At 38.2% G+C, this 14,487-nt stretch overlaps 1 protein-coding gene across 1 annotated transcript in view; it reads right to left on the bottom strand.

The window, feature by feature from the left end:
* Positions 1-2,515: 2,515 nt before the first annotated feature.
* PSMD14 (proteasome 26S subunit, non-ATPase 14) overlaps positions 2,516-14,487 on the bottom strand; it is a 72,723-nt gene continuing 60,751 nt past the window's right edge. The window contains exons 9-12 of the mRNA XM_019554156.1: positions 12,921-12,995; positions 7,467-7,592; positions 6,233-6,295; positions 2,516-3,495 (exon numbers count right to left, since the gene is read on the bottom strand). Of these exons, the coding sequence (XP_019409701.1) occupies positions 3,397-3,495; positions 6,233-6,295; positions 7,467-7,592; positions 12,921-12,995 (363 nt within the window). The 3' untranslated portion in view covers positions 2,516-3,396. The remainder of the gene's footprint in view (positions 3,496-6,232; positions 6,296-7,466; positions 7,593-12,920; positions 12,996-14,487) is intronic.

Here is a 14,487-nt window from a genome sequence, read left to right on the forward strand (position 1 = left end):
GCGGCGGGAGAGACCCTCGCGGGCCCCGCGCACAGACGCTGCTCTGCCTTCGGCCTGTGCGGCCAGGACGGGGCTTCAGCGACCAGCTCGGTCCCTCTCCCCCACTCGTTCACCACCAGGAACCGGAGCCTTGGCCGCTGGTAAGAAACCAGGCGGGGAAGGAGTGAAGGCCCCTGACTTCCCTCTGCAGCCGGGCTCACCCTAGGAGAGGTGCCACATACAGTGGAAGCTGGGCCTCAGCAGCCCTGTTGGATCAATGCTGCTGCTGCCAGCCTGGTGGTGCCCTCTGAACCTTCAATACGGGAGACAAAAACATCGTTGCAAATATTCTGTAGGTAACCAAACGAATATTTGGTGGAAAAATCAGAGACCTTCCTAGATGCCAATTTATTATAAATTACAAATTACTGGAAACTGCAAAGCCATTCTCTCCAAAAAGCAAAGGAAAAGTACAGTTACAATGATCAAAGAAAGCTTTGCTCTTAAGGGACACACACCTTACTCCCCCAAATACTATAGTGGAAATAATTCTTGTAGTTTTAGTTTGACCTGGGGCATTTGATAGTTCTTCATTCAGTCAACTCGACCATGTGTTGCCATCCTTTGCACTGCCACAGCTCAGAAAGAAATGAGTTACCAAAGAGGTCAGCAACAAAGCTCCAACTAGTGCTCCAAAGCTCCAAGATCATAAAGAGAGTAGATAGAGGAGAGTAGAAGTGAGCACATTTGGTTCTGTGCTCTCCTGCCCATCAAAAGAACTGTTCTAAACATCAGAAGGAAAACAGAAAAGTAAATTTAAACCCCCCTTTAAAAAAATCCAATAAATACCTTTTAAAAATGTTTTCTTCAAATGGATTTTAGTTCATTTTAAAAAACCTTAACATTTTGAAATCTGAAAAAGATAACAACTACCTGGTTTCTTCAAGTATTATTGTATGTTTACAGTGAAAAGCCATATAAAAAGGTTTTACGCTTACATAGGATGCAGCCAAACATCATATTAATTTGTAAATAAATGCTAATGAAACATTTGATAAAGTTTCAGGTTTTGGTTTTGTAACTAAAGCACAAGATTCAGTAAATGTATTTGAGATAGTCAGCTGTGAACTAAGTTATTGTTCTAGGAAGACCATGTTTTACAGTGGAAATAGTCCTAAAGCCTCTCCGTAAAAACATTTCTAATGAAATCTTTCACAAATGCCAGTCATGCACACTACTGTGTTAGTCTTGATTGTTGAATGGCTGGTTGGTTAGCGCATACTATTTTCCACACCATGCATCCTGTTTTCCAGGAATATATAGCAATTTTCTGAGCAGAGCTAGTTACATACTAAGCTGCTATAGTTCTTGGTGCTCATTTCTTTCACATACAAATTCTCCAGTGCAAAACTGCTATGATGATGATAGCACCAGCTGAAAGATCAGGAGACGAGGCAAAATCTCCAGGAGACATAGGGGAAAGACTGTACTACACATTTCATGTAGTACATTCAACCATGGCATATCAATTTACATTGCAGAGATGTAATGAATTCTGCAGCAAACTGGGAATTATGCAATAGTACTAATGTATTCTGAAAAAAAAACTTTATTTTGTCCTTTTGTTAAGCGGGCATCACTGATGGATAGGTATTGGTAGGCTAATCAGTTCATAGAAAAAATGTGAAAAGGGTTGGAGGAGAATTGCAAAAAGGCACAGTCCATGACTCCTCAGGGTGGTCAGGTCCTAATGAAGCTTGGGTGCTCCCTTCTGGACAGGAGTCTGGTCCCTTCTGCCCTTCATGTCACTACATGCATCCTACTCTCAAACAGCTATGCAATCCTTTCTTTTTGGGTTCTTAAAATGCTTAGTAGATAAAGTAACAACTAGAACATGACAGAAAACAGAATTTGAGAGGTTTATGCAGCATCCTTATAAAAGAAACAATGTGTAGCCAGGCTGCATTATACACAGGACTTGGATGCTGTGGTTCAAGCCCAGGCTACAGCAAATATGCTGCTTCTTGAAAATAAATCTTCCTTCAGTTACCCGCTGTAAAGCATCCTCACTCCCCAAATATTAAAACACCTGATACATTAGTGCTACTTATCAGGAACTTTGTGTTTTTCCCTTCCTCCTTGTCTGGTGTTCTGTTGCCTTCTTTTGAGGCTTATAAATCAGTAAGTTTGCAAACATCTGCATTTATTTCTATTTGAATTAGATGTTTATTAAGTATAATTTGACAGAGTTCTGTTTGTAAATATTATCTAACTTTTAAAGGTCAACATCTGAACAGGCACAAAAAAGCATTAAAAAAATGCCTTGTAATAAACTAGTGAACCAACAGACTACAGTTTGCACTGCATGGAATACTTGCCACCTACAGACATAAAATGGAACAATGAGGCAAAGCTAGGCTTTACCAATCACACAAGTCAAGTCCCCCTTGTAATTCTGTCTTTTAAAGACTCAAATCTAGCAGGAGTTTAAAATAGTCATCTGCCTGAACCTGTGAATTGTATTTACATTTTTTTAAAATCACTTCATTAGTTAAACAGAATAATGTGTGAGAACAAAAGTGTAAGAGGAACATTAGTGAGTCTGGTCTCTGTAGCTGCCTTATACTGAAAACCACCTGCTTGGATTTACTGAGACAGGAGCTAGGTTTAAATAAGGTAAATGCACAAAGATAATTCCTTTGAGTGAGTGTTCCCACAGCCTGAGAGCAGGAAGGGGCTTGAGAAGTCTCTTTTTGCAACTGGGACTCTTCTTGTGGGACTTGAGATTTAATTTAACCTCCTCTCATTGCTAAGGAATTGTCTTTATGACTGACTTCCAGTCACATTTTATTTTTTTCAGGCAGTGAAAATGCTTACAATAATGTTTTACAATGTTTTTTTGAACACAGTACTACTGACAAAGTACGTGTTTTTATTTTCCTAGGTTACTCAGTAATTCAAGCGAGTCTCCTTTAATTTGAAGTGTTATTTACCACACTTATTAAAATATCTCTTAACAAGACATAGGAAACCAAGTTTTTACCTACGTAAGCATTCTACACTGATATCTATCCATCCTACCAATTGACAGAAAAACACCTTCCAAAAATTAGATAGATTGTAAATGTATTTTTATTATGTAGCAACAATCAAAATATATATGTACTACTGATTTTTTTCCCCAAATATTAAATGAAAAAAACTTGATACAGTTTGCCTCCTCTGTGTTCTTGAACTGCTGTGGAATCTGTAAGACCCTGACAAAGAAACAGAAGCAATTGCACAACAGAGACTGAAAGTTGTTATAGTGCTGAAAATGATACCTTTCATTTAACCATATATATCTTCAGCAGTCCCTGATTTCTGAGTGTTAACAACAGACAAATACACACAGAAAGCACTCCAACAGTAGATTCATTATTTAAATACAACTGTATCCAACATAGCTGCTAAACACTGGACAATATTTGAGGTCATCAGCACATCCACATGTTCTTCTAAATGACGTTTGGGGTCCTGAAACATAAATATTAAAACACGCTATTAGAGAAATCATTAAGATGTGAAATGCTCCAAGAAGCAACATGCATTTCAGTTCCACTTGAGGACACTGAAATGATGTTCCCAGCCTGTAAAGTCACTGTTTTCCTTCCTTCAAATAATGTATATAGCTTGGATTCTGAGTTTTCATGACTCTGACCTTGTTAATCCTTAACATAATCCAAAAAGAGCCACATGTGGGTTAAGCAAATATGCATGGGTTAATTTGTCTCTCCAATTCTGGAAGTATAAAATGAAAACAAAGTTTTTATACAATTCCATACAAAATCTTGACTCAAGTGAAGTCAAAATTCAATGGAGCCAGGATTTCACCCTTAATATAGTTGCCTCAGAGCTAAGAATAATAAGTAAACCAGTACTTTAGGACTGACTAATCTGCAATAGAAGGGAATTCAAAGTTAAAATCGCTTCAGTGGCTGAACCTAGATAGTAAACTGTATATATGTTTTTGCATGTATGGTGCTACTTTATGAGACCAGCAATAGCTAAGCACAGAACATGTTAGCAACACAATTTTAGTTGCATTTCTAATCTTGTTTTTGTGAGGTTAAGGTAGATCTTTAAATACATTTGAATGCTTTTGTACATTTTTGTTACTGCAAAAGTTAAAAAGATAAAAAGTTCAAATACATATCTGAACCATTTTTCTGTGGATGAGATTTGTACCATTTAAAATGAAAATTCACCATAAATGTCTACAATTTGACATGGGAGATCTACTGTATCAATGTAAATAAATACATCTGTACCATGTAATTCATTTAGTAGTACTTCAGGTGAAATTCTGGCCTCACTCAATTCAATCATGTAATATTATTTATTTCAACAAGATTTTACCCTTACCATTGATATAGTACTTTGTGATTTAGAGCAAAATGATACAAAGACTTACCCCTCTACTTAAGTAATATTCTTTGAGTACACTTTAACTTCAAAACATTAAGTACATGCTTAAATAGCTGCAAAAATATGAACCTAAGTCCAGATAAACAATATTATTTATGTAGTGAATTCTCTCTCAGATCAATATTATGCATTTGCCCAAGACAACAGGATTGCTACAGTAGTAAATTTAAATAGATGCATACACCTTTGCAGAAGTTAACCTAGCTAATTAATATTCACAGTATAGTGTAAAGTAGATAAGTGAATTTATAAAAATGGCTCTTTCTGTTGCATTGCTTCCTTATACAGAAACCAGTATAAAGAAGTTACAACAGAACGCAGTACTGGGCATGATTTTTACTCTGTTAGAAGAAATGATCTAAAGAATCTCTCCCACATTACATGCAGTTTCATGGAAGTGTCACCCCTTTTTCTATAATCCATTTGCAAGCTTCATTTATTTCTTTAAGATTTCTCTGTTTGTAGTTATCTTTCTAACTAAAGGGAAAATATTCATGGCAGTAGCTGTGTCTAAAAATCCATAAAGTTTGGTGTATAAATGCAAGAGCAGGAAAAAAAAAACTACTGGAAGGAAGTGTGTTTCAATACTGGAAGGAAGTGTTTTCATTAAATTATTTACAAGTTGAGAAAGATATACCAAAAAGTCTCTTTTTAGTAAAAAAATCTGACATGCAAGGAAAAAAACACAGTTTTTCTGTACTGAATTAACTTTAAAAAGTATGATTTTAAAGCATAGTTGAAATGATAAATTATACATGTGATAAGGCTTAGGTTTCAGTTGAGAAGAAATATTTACCACTATTATAAATCCTTTAAAATGATAGTTTTTCCTTTTGTTTCCTCCAATTGATCTGAATGCTACAATGTGCATGATTGGCTGAGCAATATTGCAGATAAGTTATGACATCACACTGCTGGAAGCTGACACAAGCGAGTAATCCAGAATCCTCTGAAACAGTTCTATGGTTTACTACAGCAGCCATACAAATAAATCCTGTCTTTGTTCTTGCAAGGAAAAATTGTTTGGATGTATTTAAAGCTATCACTTGCTTTTAATTAGAATTCTGAGAGCAGTTTCCTTCCTCAGCAATTTTAATCTTTTTGCACAGCTACAGATTTCTCTCTTTGGCTAATAATTGGCCAATACCAAATATGGAATTAATGTAATATCTTGTAAGTCCCATGTCCAACCACTGCAAGAAGATGGGCTTGATTCTTTTCTATTTCAACTGTGCCCTTTAAAAAGTGTTGTTGTTCCAAAGCACAAGGTAATATGACGGCATTTAGCATACCTATTGTTTGTGTGCTGGCATTAAACATCCTCAGTTTGTCAGTGAATTATAGGTGAACTTAAGTCTCCTCCTGGCTCTACAGCCATAGAATAAAGGAATCCAAAGACTGACTTACAAAACAAACAAAAACTCCATGATCTTGTCTTCTAAGGAATGCATAATTAAGATTTTTTTCTTCTTTCTTTCTCTCTTAGTGGATGAAAAGTAGAATCTGGAGGATATCAAGTGGCTTATAAAATTTATTTAGCTGTAGCTACAAATTTCATTATAAGAGACTGCATATCAGACAGATAATTTACAAACCAGAAAGATTTTGTAACTGCTTTACTGATTACCTACAGTCCTTTTGTTCAGAAAGCGTAAGTTCATTATTTATAGGGAGTTGAAAATATCAAGGGTATAGAAGAAAAATCACCTGCATACAAGCGACTAAACCAATATTAAAAATATACAAAGCATGTTATTTCACCTCACTATAATTCATTACACCTCACCTGCTTGCCAACATTTTTTATTGCCAGCTGTTCAGGTGTCATCTTATCTTCTTCTTCAACAGCCTGTGAAAGAAATACAAAAAAGGTCAGTGTTTCAGATTTTGTTTACTTTTTCCTGAGCCACAAGATTCTCAAAATATAATTTCCTCTTAAAAATCAAAAGACAACACATTTCAGAGAGTCAAAAGGAAAGATGCTTCAACTGCTTAGCAAAGGTGGCACTAATTATTATTTAAGCGTTAGTGCAAGAGATCAAGGGGAGAGTGTTTGTGAGCAGTTCTACTGTCAGATACCCTAGATATATTCACCAAACTGTATTAAAAAAAAGAAGTGCTTGGGATTTATGAAATCTTGTAAAAAGCTAGGAACTGGGAGGTAATCATGTAATATTCAAAGGACAGCATTACATTTATTTCTAACTACTCTAGGTTTTATTTTTAATTATGTATGTTGTGCTTCTTTGAATACATTTTAGTGATATTTCTTTATTTTGATTTAATCTTAAATGCTTACTCTGTAAAGTTTATTTACTCAAATAATTTAAAGTGATATTCAACTTCGTTGTTAGGAATTTACAATGCATTTGTTTTAAAGCACTTTTATACCTATATTTTTTCTAGTAACTGTTTACATAGGCAGAGCAAACCTCAGTCATTTGCAATATTTTAAATGTAAATAAATACTATTAATTTATGCTACAGATAACTATAATCCTGATTCTGTAGTATGCTAGATGAGTTTTATGCTTAACACAGTATATAGTCAGGCTCTATATATTTTAAGAGATCTAAATACCCACCTACTGTATCAGATGAATTTTTAAGCAATTCTACTACTCTGCAAGTACTTCCTGTAGTCTGATCAAGTAGTTCTTGACAGCTGCAAAAATTAGTTGTTTTGTTTTTTTAAATCACTCCTGAAATACTCTGAATCAATGTTAAATTACAGAACTTCAGAGTTTGCTAGATTAGAGCCAAATCTGCTGCTTCAGCTAAAAAACTGTGATGGAGCCTTTAAATCTGGCGGTCAGCTATAAGCAACAGCTAATTTTCACTTGGTTACTAAGGCACTCAATACCCAGATAGTTTTGGTTTGTAATTTTAGCTACAGTTGTGCCTTATTTGCCAAATCCATTTAAGTCTCACAAGAATCATTTTATTTGCTATGCATCATACAAACGCATTAATTGAATGGAGAGCAATCCCAACATGCTACTACTGTAGGATATGAATACCTTGTTATAGTTCTTAGCTAATTCCAACATCTCCTTCACTACTGTTTCATTGAGTTTGCAATGTTCACTGTAGTCCTGAAGTGTTAAACCTTCCATCCAACTCTTCTTATGCAAATTTAGCAACATCTGCAAAATAAAGTCAGAGATTTTGAAAACTGTGTCAAAAAAGTAGACTTCCAATACCAATTTCCAAGGCCCACCTGACACAAAGTTTATTCACCAAAGTTTATTCACTAATCAGAGATGCAAGAGTGCATATGAATAAACTAACTAAGGGTAGTAACATGCCAACTAGTTAGGAAAGCATTTTTAATCTTAAAAGGAAAGTATGTTTTGCATATCTATCCTCAAAGTCCCTGGATTTTGCAGTAATCTGGTGCACCAGACTAGAAATTTTGCAACAAATATTTTATTTATTCTTTAAAATAATTATGAAAATGAGAAGTAAACAGTAGGTGCAGTAGTCTGTGTAACCATTTTGATTAAAAAAACTTTTACACTGTCCTCATACTTAAAGTTTGCTAGATTTTATATTGACAGTACATAACACTGGAGAAATAAATCACAGAAAAAGACAGAGGTTTTAGCTGCTACACAGATGGCAGCTGAAGTTTTTGGCTCCTGTTCATAGTTCAGAGACAGTAGAGTGTTGTGGACTAAGCATATTAGGCAGATGTTTTTACCATACTGATGATCCCTGAACAGGGCTGTTGCTATTATGCAGTGGACTTTAACCATAAACAAAACAAATGGTTCTAAAAAGGAATGATAAAGACAGATAGATATGACTTTTTTTCATTTTTCCGTATGCTAGCATTCTTCCATGTAGCTGGCTTCAAAGAAGTTGCACCTTAAAGAAGCAGTCAAACTTCACATTCTCATGGGGTGCTAAGATCCATGTCATAAGAATATTTAGGGTTTATTATACACTGTATAAAACCATTCAACTTTAACTAAAGATTTCCACAGAGGGGAACATTTCTGAGTCTTTCACTAATACCCAGGAGTCTGATTTGGATGCAGAGCCCAAGAGATGGGAGAATTTAATATGACAATCCTAAACAGGGGCTCTGAAATTTATCTGAGTTTTGCCTTACTTGACTTGATGGACTGAAAGAACTGGTGGAAAGACACATCTTAGGTTCTGATTTCAGTACTTAGAGGGCACACATCTAGGAGACTCTGCCCACTCTCAGACAGTTCAAGGATGATTCTGGTGTCTTTTAGGTAGACAGATATATTCTATCCTCTCCCCAATTCCTGAATATGGCATTTACTGCCTAAGTCCTCAAATCTCCATTATGTTGATTATAAAACTAGGAATTCAAGTTATCTGCAGGGGAGCTGTTTTTCAATTCTATGTGACATCTTCATAAAACTGTGGCTTTAAAACACAGTTAAAGGGAGTGGGCTCCCTCCTACAGCAGCTGAAGTCTTTGCATGTGTTGTCTGACAGGTTTTGTACTATAAAGACATTAGGAAGTTAGTTCTCTTCAATAGACAAAAAACACTGGGGCCTTGCTGTGAAATCTAGATTAACCAGCTCCCACAGATTCTGAGCTGTGTTGGTATAAATGTGCTTTCCAACTGAGTCTTGCTGCTTTTGCTTCTTTATCCATAAACACACATAGTTTAAGATGGTTTAACAAAAAAAAAGACAAAATGGGTGTAACAGTCCCTATGAAGGATTTTTTAACTTGACCCTTCATTAACTCATTTTTACAAGCCTCTCTTAAGGTACTTAAGATTAGTCTTTACCTGCTCAGATGATTTCAAGGATCCTTATGGCCTAGCAGTTTCTGCCAACAAAACCAGGAGTGTGTCCACACCAATAACTACCCTGTGTCAGAACCCCTTCCTTTGGCAGAGCAATACCAGCTCTGCAAGTGACAGAAGGCTTCTACTGCCAAAGGGAAAACATCAGGAAGTATATGTGGACATGCCAACACTTTCCCATAGTAGCCATGGCCCCTTTAACAGGTTATGCCTCCTGCAGTGCACCATGGACCTTCTGGTATAACTGTTGTAGCAGAGCCATACAGAGCTGCCACTCTGGGATGCACTCTGGTGTGAGGTGTGATAGCTATGTGCCAGCAGAAGACTTGTTATATACAGAGAAGCCCTAAGTCAAGATAGCAAATGTCTTCTCAGCCTAGCAAATGAAACCAGATTTAAAGGAACCCATTAGACCCAAGAGATAGTTGATCATGTCATGTTATATTTTCAAGATACCAACAGTCTCTGATAGTTAATATGCATTTCCTGAGGCAAACGGACAATCATTGCAGAAGAATCTAGTGTTGCTTATATGAAAAGTACATATTGCATAAGGATGAATGAAAATAAAATTATTCAAAAGGAAAAAGAGGCTCATTATGCGAACTGGGGACTACTGAAGGAGTCATCCAAAAACAAGTAAACAAGCACTTAGATGTCTTGATTCTACACTTACAAGATGCATGTAAATTTAGCAGCCTCTCTCTCAAGATAATTTCCCTTGTGTATATAATATCTCACATTAATAATTGTTCAAGTTAATTTTTTTAATGCATTAAATTGAACACGTGGTATGTGGTTTTGAAGCCCACACCCAAGCTCCACTCTGCCACTGTCACCACTGACCAGGAATAACAGTCACAAGCTGGCAGAGGGCAGGTTTAGGTTAGACATCAGGAGGCGCTACTTCACAGTCAGGGCCGCTAGAATCTGGAACCAACTTCCAAGAGAAGTGGTGCATGCTTCTACCCTGGGGGGTTTTAAGAGGAGGTTAGATGAACATCTTGCTGGGGTTGTTTGACCCCAGTATTATTTCCTGCCATGGCAAGGGGTCGGACTAGATGATCTGCTCATGTCCCTTCCGACCCTAGAAACTATGAAACACAGCCCAGAGGCATATGGAGCAGTGCCCAGCAAGCAAATCTGTGAAGGGGAAAAGGCGTGGGGGAGAGAAGGGGCATGTAACAGCAGATCAAGGCCCCCATGGTGACAGAGTAAGTGGGGCAGGGGTGAATGGGGCCCCAGGGCCAGGGTGGGTCATGGGACGGATCTGTGGGTGGCTCGTCCAGGGGAGCTCCCACCACTGCATGTACCTCGGGGGAGGCATGAGGGGCATGTGCCCCCTGATTGTGTGCAGGGCAGAGGCGGACTGCTGCTGCAGGCTGGGACTCTGCACCCCGCTGCCTTTGCCCTGGGAGCTGCAGCTGGCAAAGCAAACAAAACTCTGGCTTGTGTCTACCAATGCATCTCGAGTGAGACCCAGGAAGTCATTCTCCTGCTTTACTCAGCCTTGGTGAGGCCGCAACTGGAATACTGCATCCAATTCTGGGCTCCGCACTCTAGAAAGGATGTGGAGAAGCTTGAGAGAGTCCAGAGGAGAGCCACATGCATTATTAGAGGACAAGAGAGCAAGCCTTATGAGAACAGGCTGAGAGCCATGGGACTCTTCAGCCTGGAGAAGTGAAGGCTCAGGGGTGACTTGGTGGCAGCCTGTAAGTATATAAGGGGTGTGCATCAGGAACTGGAAGACTGTCTGTTCACCAGGGCATCCCAAGGGAAAACTAGGTCTAACTGTCACAAACACCCAGAAGACTGTTTTAGGATGGACATGAGGAAAAACTTCTTTACTGTCTGAGTCCCCAAAGCCTGGAATAGCAGGCATCTACTCTGGACACGTAAGAAACACTTGGATGCTTATCTTGCTGGGATCATTTGACCCCAGCTAACATCCTGCCCCTTGGGCAGGGGGTTGGACCTGATGATCTGATGAGGTCCCTTCCAGCCCTAAAGTCTATGAAATCTATGCCATGCTGTGCCTCCCACCACTGGCCGGGCAGGGGTCATGGCACAGCCAGCACGCAACTCCTGAGACAAAGGCAGCAAGGAGGAGCACCACCCTGCAGCAGCAGCCCACCTCACAGCAGTAGCCCTCACACAAATCTGGGGGGCACAGGCCCGGCCCCCCATGACTCCCCCAGGATGTACACAGTGGTGGGACCGCCTCCCCCCCGACAAGCTGCCAGAAGCTCCAACTGTCCCACAACCCAGCCCAGGGCCCCATTCACTCCAACCCGCCTCTATCCCACTCCCTCCCTCACCACGGGGGCCTCGATCTGACCCCCTGCCCCTTCCCTGCTGGGCAGAGAGAGAAAGAGAAAGAGTGCATCTGTCTGACTTACTCACAAGCCGCTGTCCTCCCCCAGCCCTGCTACTGCCTCTCACTCCTGACCCACAGTACCCCACATCCTGTGTGGGAACCCCCCTCCCCTGGCTCCACACCCCCCACACACACAGCCCCCCACACCTTCACCCAATGCCCAACTATACAAAGTACTTGCATAATTTTGCACAGCTGAGTTTTTCTGCACATAATTTTGAGTTTTTAGCTGTGCAATTAAAAGTGACTAATTCTTTTAATCACGGAACTAACTGTGATCAATTTTTTAAATCATCTGACAGCCTATATGTACATATATACAGACAGACAGACACTTACAGTGAAAGAAATTACTTACTACTACTGATGGCCCTGAGAGATTAATATGAGAAGCTGGATTCTATTTCAACTCATGCATATTAAATTCCAATTGTGGGGTAAATTTCTATCATTGTTTAAATTTATACAAGCTAACAAAAGCAAAAACATATCCAGGTATATCAGAAGGCAGTCTGGCCTTCAGAATCTTGACTTCTATGAATTATGAATAGCCTGGAAGAACGCACTTTGATTTTCAGATTCAAGACTAAATTTGTTAAATTGGAAATTAGACAAAGCTCATTCTACTTTTAAAAAGAGCAATTTTGATATGGAAGTTCCTGACACTAAATGCACATGAAATCTCATAATACCACTTTTCCAAGAGTAAAATAATTAAGTAGGCTGCCAAGTTTCTAAGCATTTAGTGAAGGCTTGAGCTGTACTATTCAGACCAAACAAAATCACCGTGTGTATTGGGCGTGCTTATAGTTAAGCCTCTATTTTGTAGCTTCGACTGTTCCTATGAATTCTACTCCTCCAAAGTAAAGGTAGGTTTAATATCTACCAACATTGCCATGCACAGCTTGAAATTTCTGACGAACCTGCTCAGGTTGATCAAGGATCAAAGATGTTTCAGGATTAAATGCAACTTTGAAATATGACAAATGTAGATATATTTAGAAAAAAATATAAATCAAATTATTTATACAAGAAATACTCATTTTCTGTTAGCTACTGTTACCACAATTACTTGTTATGCATACAGATGTTTTTGAAGATGTAGCCTAATACAGGATAGTTCAGCCTAGTTAATTTGTTTTGTAATAAATCCATAACATGACAGAGGAAAAAAAGTGCTAATGTCAACTAAAAATGTCAGAAATTCTAATTCAAACTACAATACTGCAACATGCTACACATCACTTTAAATAGTTTGTAAAGTGTTTTTTGTACTCTAAACAAAAAATATAAAAACTTACCTTCTGTTCTAATTCATTTTTTCTGTAGTTGATAGTAATGGAGTAATAATGCCTGTTCAGTCCATGAATCAGAGCCTACAAAAATACATTACACTAAAGTTATCATCACAGGTATGAAATATTAGTAAAAAAGCCGTATTTTACAGTGACACTTATCTTAAAATAGTCAGGGGTTTTTTAAAGTTATAAACTGAATCAAATACTCTACTTATTCCTAATTCTCCATTCCAAATACTGTAGTTTTTCAATTATATTTTGTATTTCTAAACTATTTTGCTCTGGTTTTTATCCGCTGCTGCATAAGAGGTGCAAGCATCAAGGAAAATAGTAATAACTACCTACCTGTATGGTGATGATGAATACATATAGAAAGCAAACTGAAAAAAAATATTTTCTATCCCTTTTAGTTATGGTAAATTTAGGTGTTATCTATAAAAATAGGTGGTGCAGGTATTTCAGATATGCCATGGGTGGGCAAAATGTGACCTGTGGGCCAGATGAGGCCTGCCAGGCCATTCTGTCCGGTCTGCGGCGCCCCTAAAAATTTAGAAAATTAATATTTATCTGCCCCAGCTGCCTGTCATGTGACCCTCGATGGCTTCCCAAAACTCAGTAAGCGGCTCTCCACCTGAAATAATGGCCCACCCCGACATATGCCATGTTTGCTCACATACCACACATTACTAAACAAGACCCACAGCTTGTTTTGGGAAGGCAAATTAAAGAAATAAGACTTTTCCAGAGTTGTGGATGAATCCTGACCATCACTATAGAGGTAAAGCTATGTTTTTAAATTCTCACACAGCTGCTGCTAGGTTGGCAGCAGCTTTTGGCTGAGAGAGTTAAACCTAAGTGACACTGCAGACTACACTCTTCCCCTGCCCTCTGTGGTTGGGAAAAGTCAGACAGTTATGGCAGCCATTAAAGTGTCTTATGCAGCCATTACAGTGTCCATATGCTTCAATTTTGGTGCAGAAGTCAGCCTCCCAGCTTAAGAAACACCCTAATCTTGGAGGGTTGGTTTTTTTGTTTGTGAGTTTGTTTGTTTAGGGGAAAGCTGTGCATTATATGAAAGTAAGTATAGTAAGCATGATTTTTTAAGTTGACCACATCTCTCTATAACCACTGCCAGACATTTCACAACCATATTTTTTAATCCTTATGCATTTGAGCTGTAGTATTGTGGTAGAGGCTAGAGCAGTAGTTAACATTTCATCTTGGGCCAGACTGCAAGAAGCACTGCCCTAGTACTCTATGTGTGTTTTAAATTTTTCACTGTAAATGCAAACAAGCCTTTCCCATTAATCGGCATGTGCTCCATGAATGTACAGTTCTTAGCTTTCTTTATCACCATTCTGGTTTAAAACAAACAAGTTTTATTATATGGAACTTTTGTGTATGTATGCTCCCTTTTCTTGCTTCATCATAAAAGATTATAGGTATACTTTTCAAATCTATGACTTAAGGAATGTGTTGGATTAAAATGCAGCCTTTTTGCAAATGTGACAGATTCAAGCCTGTTGGAGAATATTTTTGAGATGTAAGAAATTATAACATTTAACACGTA

The sequence above is a fragment of the Crocodylus porosus genome, unplaced genomic scaffold, assembly GCF_001723895.1.
Source record: "Crocodylus porosus isolate Cpor-Errol unplaced genomic scaffold, CroPor_comp1, whole genome shotgun sequence".
Classification (NCBI taxonomy): Eukaryota; Metazoa; Chordata; order Crocodylia; family Crocodylidae; genus Crocodylus; species Crocodylus porosus.